General features: G+C 45.1%; 1 protein-coding gene across 2 annotated transcripts in view; it reads right to left on the reverse strand.

The window, feature by feature from the left end:
* The window catches only part of LETM1 (leucine zipper and EF-hand containing transmembrane protein 1), a 35,949-nt gene that overhangs the window by 18,247 nt on the left and 8,373 nt on the right, over nt 1-9,329 (reverse strand). For both annotated transcript variants that reach the window (XM_006152897.3, XM_006152896.3), the window contains exon 4: nt 8,341-8,544. In XM_006152897.3, the coding sequence (XP_006152959.1) occupies nt 8,341-8,544 (204 nt within the window). The remainder of the gene's footprint in view (nt 1-8,340; nt 8,545-9,329) is intronic.

Consider the following 9,329-nt stretch of genomic DNA (forward strand, 5'->3'; position numbering starts at 1 on the left):
TAATAAAAGTTTACAACTTGATTTTTTCAAAAAAGTCAACAAACTGCAAGGACCTGTAATAAAGGTCTTAAATAATAATAAAAAGGCATGTGGGCTATATCCAGTTTATTTACTTTGAATAAGTTGCTTTTAATTTCTATTTTCTTTCCTTTTTTTTGATGTTTTTGCCTTAGGGTATGTGTGCTCACCAGAGAGAGAGACAGAGACAGTAAAAGGGAAAGTGAGAAGTCACCTCCACAGGGAGGATGGCCATGTCACAATCCCTCCTCTTCCATTCTCCTGGGATCTTCGGGATGTACGCACATATGCCTGATGTGAATTTCAAGCCACCAGGTCTGGGATTCAAACCATAGTCAGCCATGTGAGTGTCCAGTGATGTAACCACTATGCCATCTGCTGGCCACCATTTCTATTTCCTTTTCCCTGTCTTCCGTAGGTTACTTGAATTCCATTTTGATTTCTCTATGAGTTTTTTAATAAAGAGTTATTTTATTTTTAATTTTTTAATTTTTAAAATTTGACCGGAGAGAGACAGAGCAACAGAGCGAGAGAGCGAGAGAGAGAGTGAGAAAACAAACTGCCAGATCTGGACTCTAACTGTGGTCAGCCATGCGAGAGTCCAGTGACCTTAACCACCATGCCATCTGCCAGTCCCTCTATATTAATTTTGAGTGTGTCTCCTGTAGCATTTTTAGTGACTGCTCTAGAAATTACACTTTAAAATTTTTATTTATTTTTTAGGCTTTCACTATAGAGCACGTCACTTGGCCAGAGAGAGAGACGGAGAGGGAAAGTGAGAAATCATCTTCCAGGGTGGACAGCCACACTGCAATCTCTTCTCCATTCTCCTCTTGGGATTTTGGACACGCACACACACACCACAAGCATGATTTTCAAGCTACCAAGTTCAGGATTTGAACTGTGGTCAGCCATGAGGGAGGCCAGTACCTTAGCCACCATGCCACCTACTAGCCCCCTAGAAATTACATTCTATGGACACAACTCTTCACAATCTGGTAGTATTTAAGCTAAGATAGAAACCGCACTTCCTTCTCTCCAATTTATAATAATTGTCTTAAACATTTTTTCTACTTACACTGAAAACCGTATCATATAATGTTGTCATTTCCCCCCCGTAAGACAAGATCTAACCATGTAGTGACTCTCCTGCCTCAGTTAGAATCACAGTGCCTAGTTTTCAGGTCAGAACAGGAGCTGAACCTGGGCTTTCCACAGGGTCACACCTGTGGAGTACGGCATCTAAGCTGCGTACAGCACTGCAGTTGAGCCAGTGTTGTCTTTTTTCCTTCAACCATAAACTCACTTTAGAAGACATAGGAAAGGAAAGCTAACTATATTCAGCCATAATTTTGCTTACTCTGTTCTTCCTTTCTTCTTTTTTTTTTTCTTTTTTGAGAGGTTTTTGCTATAGGGTGTGTGTGCTCGCCAGAGAGACAGAGAAAGACAGAGAGACAGAAAGCGAGAAATCACCCCCCAGGGGGGATAGCCACGCCGCAATCCCTTCTCCTCCATTCTCCTCTCAGGATCTTGGGCACACACACACACCCAGCATGAGTTTAAGCCACCGGGTCTGGGACTCGAACTGCAGTCAGCTACGTGGGAGTTCAGAGACATAGCCATTATGCTAATTGCTGGTCCCCATTCTTCCTTTCTGATGACCCAAGACTCCCTCTATTCCCATGTGCCCAGAATCCTGAGAGAAGAGAAGAGGAAGAGAAGAGAAGGGATTGTGGCTTGGTCATCCCCTGGGGGATGCTTTTTCTCTATCTCTGGAAAGCACATGTACCCTATAGCAAATTTAAAATAAACAAACAAACTGTTTGGATTTTATTCAGCTCCTTCATGTTACAGATTTATGCCTTTGATGGAATTTGGGAAGTTTTCAATGATTATTTTGAGTGCTCTTTCTTTTTCGTGCCCCCTTTCTCTCTTACTGCCAGAGGGTACATGTACTCGCCACAGATAGATAGGTGGAGGAGAGGAACACTCCCCTGTGGAGTGTGGTCATACAGCAACCCCTTCTCTTTTTCTCCATCCTGTCACATGCGGGGTACACATTCATGCAAGGGGGCTGGAGACCTTCTTAAATCACCAGGGCCAAGGTTCCAACTCCAGTCAGCCATAGGGATCTCACTCTCTTTCTTAACCACTGGGGGCTACAGGGGCTGGTGGTCCTTCAAGTACTTTTTTTCAGTCCTGCCCTCTCTCCCCTCCTTCTGGAATTCTGATGACACAAACGTCAGATCGTCAGAACAGACTGTGAGGCCTTCTCCCACAATTTTTTCCCTGTTGGTCAGATAAGTAACTTTTTTCATTTTATTATTATTTTTTTAATTTGCTAGAGGACTCCTATCATAGGAAATGGTCACTCTACAATCCCTTTTCCTTGACTTCTCCCTCCTCTTTGGGATTTTGGGCTGCATACACACATGCCCAGCATGTTTCTCCAACTGCTAGGTCTAGGACCTGTACCCTGCATTGGATCTAGCTGCCTAACTACCACGCCATACGCTGGCCCTCACTTTATCTTACAGTTTATTGAGTCTATCTTTTGTCTTTTCCATTCTGTTGTAGAGCCCACCCATTGAGCTTTTTTTTTTGGGGGGGGAAGGGGTTTTTGCTATAGGGCGCGTGCGCTCGCCAGGAAGACAGAGAGAGACAGAGAGACAGAAAATGAGAAGTCACTCCCCGGGGGGATGGCCACACCACAATCCCTTCTCCTCCATTCTCCTCTCGGGATCTTGGGCATGCACGCACACGCACCCGACGTGAGTTTAAGCCACTGGGTCTGGGACTCGAACTGTGGTCAACTACGTGGGAGTCCATCTGCTGGTCCCCTCACCCATTGAATTTTTAAATTTATTATACTTTTCAGTTCTAATTTATTATTTGGCACTTCTTTATATCCTTTTTTTTTTTTTTGCTGAGATTTTCTATTTTTTTCTTCAGGCTATGTTTTTTTTTTAAAGAGGTTTTTGCTATAGGGTGCGTGCACTCGCCAGACAGAGAGAGACAGAGAGAAAGAAAGCTAGAAATCACCCCCCAGGGGGGATAGCCACGCCGCAATCCCTTCTCTTCCATTCTCCTCTCAGGATCTTGGGCATGCACGCACACGCCCCCAGTGTGAATTTAAGCCACCGGGTCCAGGGCGCGACCCGTGGTCGACTACATGGGAGTTCAGCAACATAGTCACTAAGCTAACTGCTGGTCCCCCGTTCAGACTATTTTTCATGTGTCTGAATTTGCAATGGCTTGGGGCTCACAGGTGGCATAATGGTTAAGGCACTGGACTCCCACATGGCCAACGGCAGTTCAAGTCCCAGACCTGGTGGCTTGCTTTCTCACTCCCCTCCCCCAGTCAAATTAATGTAATATTTAAATAATTATTAACTAAATAATTTTAAAAAATAGCAATGGCTCATTGAAGCTTTTTAAGGTGGCTGCTCTGATGCCGTCTCCGGTTTTTCTTTCTAACATTTGCCGTCTTGGTGTTGCCATCTCTTGGTTGCATTTTTTTCATTCACTCTGGAATCTCCCTTGTTCTTACTATGGCGAGTCGTTTTTGATTGAAACCTGGACATTTTGGATAGTATGTTATGAGAATCTGGATCTTATTTCAATCTGTCTTTGCTGGTTTCCTGACACTGCTCTGGCATGAGCAAGGGGGTTAATGTTCCAACTTTTATAGATTTTGCAAGTGACTTGGCACCTACTAGCCACAGGGCCAAACTAACAGAGCCAGAGCTGTTAGCATCTACCCTGCGGCCCTGCTTTCCCAGACCACGCACAAGCCCTAGTGTCTGTTTTACTTCTTGCCCGCTCAAACCCATCCCCACCTGGCCACCTCTGGCATGCCACTGAAGACAGCTCAGGTCCAGTTCCTTGCACTTGTCTCCCACCCCACCTTTCTGCTCCCCATGAACATTGTCAAGGTTCCACGTGGCCCAGCAGGGCATGCTGTGGCACGTTGCCACATCTCTACGGTAACTGTAAGTAACAAACTTCTCTCAGTGGCCCTGGTCTCTCTTTGCAATCACTCCATGGTAGCCCTGCACTGAATCCTACAGAAGGTGGGACAGAAGTCTATGTCCATCCAACCTTGGGTTTCACTTGTTACTGCTGGAAGGGAGTGACGAGACGCCTCCACAGACACCTTTCTGGTTGAAAGGGGTAGAAGCATTTCACTACTGTTTCCTTTGTTTTGTTTTCAGAGAGATTTTTACTATAGGGCATGTGTGCTCACCAGAGAGAGAGAAGGACAGAGAGCAAGAAATCATCCCTCAGGGGGGTGGCCACGCAGCAATCCCCTCTCCTTCATTCTCCTCTTGGGATTCTGGGCATGCACACACATGTGCCTGGCAGCGTGAGTTCAAGTCGTAGGGTCTGGAACTCGAACTGCAGTTGACTACGTAGGAGTACAGTGATGTAACCATTACGCCTTCTGCTGGTCCCTCACTACTGTTTCCTACCTCACTCGCATTGATACCATGGCCAGAGGTGGCCTCATTACTGAGGGAGGAGTATCTTGCAACTGCCAAGTAGAGGTGAAGTCCAGCTCCCGTGGGGGTTAGGTTAGGAATTATCACCTTTTAGGGATGAAAGGGCTCCCTACTGTCCAGTTAAGAGGCTGGTTACCCTGTTAGATACCTCCTGATGCGGATGGAGGCTCAGTCTCCACACCTGGCCTTTGCCCTGATTGGGGAACTGACCAGCCTCCATGCAGGTGGACGTACAGGTGGACCCTTCATGAAAGAGATCACAACCACCCAGAGCCTGTCCACAGACAATGCCTGTATTAGAGAAAAATGAAAAACTGCAAACAAAACGAATAGAGAAAACAAAAGAAAAAGGCCTACAGATTGCTCAGCTATTGAATAATATGACAGTAATGTGTTCAAGGAAACATATGACAAGTGGGACAGGTTTTTTTTGAGAGGTTTTTGCTATCAGGCGCATGCACTCATCAGAGAGAGAAAGAAAGCGAGAAATCACCCCCTGGGGGGATGGCCACGTCACAATCCCTTCTCCTCCATTCTCCTCTCAGGATCTTGGGCACACAGGCACATGCGCCTGGCATGAGTTTAAGCCACTGGGTCCAGGACTTGAACCATGGTCAACTACATGGGAGTCCAGCAATGTAGCCATTACGCCATCTGCTGGTCCTAAGACCTGATTTTTTAAGGGTTTTTGCCTTAGGGAATGTGCAATCGCTGGAGAGAGAGACAGAGCAGAGATAGTAAGAAGTCACCCCTGGAGGCGAGCAGGAGGCATGGTGGTTAGGGTGCTGGACATTCCCACATGGCCAACCATGGTTCGAGTCCCATACCTGATGGCTTGCTTTCTTACTTTCCCTGTCTCTCTGTCTCTCTGTGTGTCTTTCTCATGTCAAATTAAATGAATGAATAAATAAAATTAAATAAACAATTCTTTACCATAAAAAAGAAAGAAAGAAAGAAATCACCCCCTGAGGGGATAGTCACACCACAATCCCTCCTCCTCTGTTCTCCTCCTGGGATCTTGGGCACATATGTACATATGCCCGGTGTGACTTTTAAGCCACCGAGTCTGACACTTAAACTGCGTAACCACTATGCCATCTGCTGGCCCTGAGGCCTAAAATCTTAACAAATTTTTAAAAAAATTTTATTATTCTTTTTAAAATTTTGCTATAGGACACCTGCACTCATCAGAGAGAGAGAGAGAGAGACAGAATGGGAGAACAAGTCACCAGGTCTGGGACTCAAACTGTGGTCTCTCTCTCTTTCTCTCTCTCTCTCTAGTGAGTACAAGTGCTCTATAGAAAATTAAAGATACTAATAATGATGAATAAAATTTAATAATTTTTTTAGAAAGATTTTTACTGTAGGGCACATATGCTTGCCAGAGAGACAGAAAGAGACAGAGACAGAAAGTGAGAAATCATCTCCCAGGGGGGATGGTCATGCTAAATCCCTGATCCTCATTCTCCCCTCAGGATTTTGGACACATACAGACATGTGTCCAGTGTGGGTTTCAAGCCACAGGGTCTGAGACTTGAACTGTGGTCAACTATGTGGGAGTCCAGTGACATAACCATTATGCCATCTGCTGGTCCCAAAATTTAATCACTCTTAAAAATACTTTTTTTCTAAGACTCAAATTAAGAATTTATTACGTGGAGGACCAGCAGATGACATAATGGCTATGTCGCTGAACTTCCATGTAGTTGACAGTTCGAGTCCCAGCTCTGGCAGCTTAAAACTCACACTTTAAAAACAAAAACAAAACAAAAACAAAAACAAAAACAAAAACAAAAACAAAAACCAAACTCACACTGGGCACATCTGCGTGTGTGCCCAAAATCCCAAGAAGAGAATGGAGGAGAAGGTACTGTGGCATGATCATCCCCCCCCCCGGGGGGGGTGATTTCTCACTTTCTGTCTCTCTGGTGAGCACCTATGCCCTACAGCAAAAATCTCTCTTAAGAAAAAAAAAGAAAGAAAGAATTTATAAAATGGGTAGATTATGGGTCAACAGGTGATGTGGTGGTTAAGGTGCTGAATTCCCATATGGCTAACTGTGCTTTGAGTTCTGGACCTGGCAGCTTTTGTTCTTTTTCGCTGGTGAGTGCATGTGCCCTATAACAAATCTAAAAGTAATAATACTAAATAATAATAATAAAAAAGATGGGTAGGTTAGACCCAGAAGAAAAGAGAACTAATAACCTGAAAACAAAAAAGTTTGTAAAATACAGAAGAGAGCACATGTGATGCACAGCATAAGGTAAAAAGTCTAACCGACAGTGAGTGCTGTCCCTAAGGGGAGAAGAGAGTGAAGCAGCAGCAGTATCTCATGATAAGCACTGTGACTAATCCACATGTAAGACAGACACATCCAGTCATATTACCATAAAACTACTACAAAACAAAACGAAGAAAATATTAGGAGCTGCTAAAGAAAAGGTATACATCTTCAGAAGAATAATAATAGGTCTGACAGCTGACCACCTAGGAGAGATGATAGAAGTCAGAAGCCAATGCCATGACCTCTTCTAGGGGCGGAAGGAAAAGAACCACAAACCTAAAGTTCTACACCCACGAAAACTGCCTTACAAAAACCAAAGGAAAATAAAGACACATTCAGACAAACGAAAAATAAGAAAACTCATCAAAGCAGATTTAAGTCATAGAAATATTAAACGATATTACTCAGGTAAAGGAAAATGATATGGACAAAAACACATAAACTGCAGGGAGGCTATCTGTACACTACTGTGTCTGGGTCCTCAGTCATTATTTTTAAGGAAATTATCATATATATGGGCAAAAAAGTCCATGTTAATGATATTTACTACAGTGTTGTCTAGGGCAGTGAAAGATTAACAAAAGTCTTGGTTAAATAATGATGCATTCCCCAAATGACATGTTGGACGATCATTAAAATCTTTTCAGTCCAGCAAGTGACATGGTGGTTAAGGTGGTTTACACTGGCAACTTTGCAGTTTGAGTCCTGGACCCAGCAGTTTGAAAAACACATGTGCCCAAAATCTCAAAAGGAGAATGGACAAGGGACTACAGTTTGGCCATCCTCCTTAGGGGATGATTTAGGGTGATTTCTCATTTTCCTTCTCTAACTGGAGGGTGCTTTCTCACTCCACTCCAATCTCCCAACGAGCACATGTACTCTAAAACAACAACAAAAACCTAAAATAATTGGGACCAGCAGTTAGCGTGATGGCTGTGTCGCTGGACTCCCACGTAGTCGACGGCGGTTCGCGTTCCGGAGCTGGTGGCTTAAAACTCACACCAGGCGCGTGTGCATGTGTGCTCAAGATCCTGAGAGGAGAATGGAGGAGAAGGGATTGCAGCGTGGCCATCCCCTCTGGGGGATGATTTCTCGCTTTCTGTCTCTATGTCTCTCTCTGTCTGTCTGGCGAGCGCACGTGCCCTATAGCAAAAACCTCTCAAAAAAAAAAAAAAACCTAAAATAATCTATCTTTTCAATGAGTAGTGACATGAGAAGATCCCATGTTACACCATGTGAAAAACTGCATGGGCTGCATGATTCCAGGCTTTACTATAGTAAATGCAGATACACACACACACACACACACATGCACACACATTCTGTGTACGTTACACATGGCAAAGTGACAGAAAAGTATGAACGGTCACAGGTCATCTTCTGGGGGGTAAGACCACCAGTGATCCCATCCGCTTCTAATGTTCAGTATCTTCCAGGGTACTATAATGAGGACACGTGCTTTTGAAATCAGAAAATGAAGGTAAAAATTCAGAGAAGCAGTGCCAAGTCTGCGCAGCCCACATCTCTGTGGCTCACCTTGTCATCAGCCTTAATGGACCTCAGCCGCATAGTGAGCTGGAAGCGCAGGAAGTTGTTGGTGCCAATGGACTGGAGCTCCAGCAGCTTACACAGCGCCACCAGCTGTGGCCGCGTGAGGTTATCCAGGGTCAGCTCATCCTCAAATAATTTGGAAAAACGCATGATCTCCTCATTGCTAGGTCTTTCCCCTGTCTCCCGGATCTGCAGAAGCAAGTACAAATCATGTTAATCTATTTACTGTAGTGTGGTAGGGCAGCCAAAGATTAGCTAACATCTCGGTTAAATAATGATGCTGTCACCCTGCCTTAGTGGTGTCTACTCTCTCAGCTCCTCCCAGGGTCTTGGACCCCACTCCTGAGCTAAGGCATCATGGGGGGCTGGGTTGAGAGACCTGGAACATCCCCTTCTCACCTATAACTCAAGTACTCAAACCACTGACTCCTGCCAGTGCTAGGCTGAGCCTGCAGATGTCAGGGCATGGTCTGGACTTATCTGGGAATGAGGCTGTGGGCTTTAGCATGTGTAGACAGCTGAGGCTGCTGTCTACTGGGGAAGAGGGCAAGGCCCCATTAACTGCTGGGTACAGGCCTTGCAATTCTCTCCTGTGTCCTGAGCCCTTGTGTTGTGGCGGCCCCCAGCTTCCTGGGGAGGGAGGAGAGCTCACCTGTGTGCACTGTAATCAGATCCCCCTGGAGGGTCTGAGCTCCAGGGGAAGTGGGTGCTCCTTTCCTCCTGATGGTATCCACTTCTATAGTTTCTCAACAAAGGGCAGAGTGCTCAGCTCAGACCCCTCAGAGTTACTGCCTGCCTCTTTTCTGCATGATGGACAAACCAGGTACCAAATCTCTGCCAGAGCCAACTAGGATGAGTCCAAGAGAGGACAGATAAGGAGGACTGGCCTAATCTGGCATCCATCCCTCAGGACCTAACTCCCATCAAAACTACCCAAACCTCTCTGCAAAACAGTAGGAAATGGTTGCAGGAAT

Source organism: Tupaia chinensis, unplaced genomic scaffold, assembly GCF_000334495.1.
Source record: "Tupaia chinensis unplaced genomic scaffold, TupChi_1.0 Scaffold000360_1, whole genome shotgun sequence".
NCBI classification, from domain to species: Eukaryota; Metazoa; Chordata; class Mammalia; order Scandentia; family Tupaiidae; genus Tupaia; species Tupaia belangeri.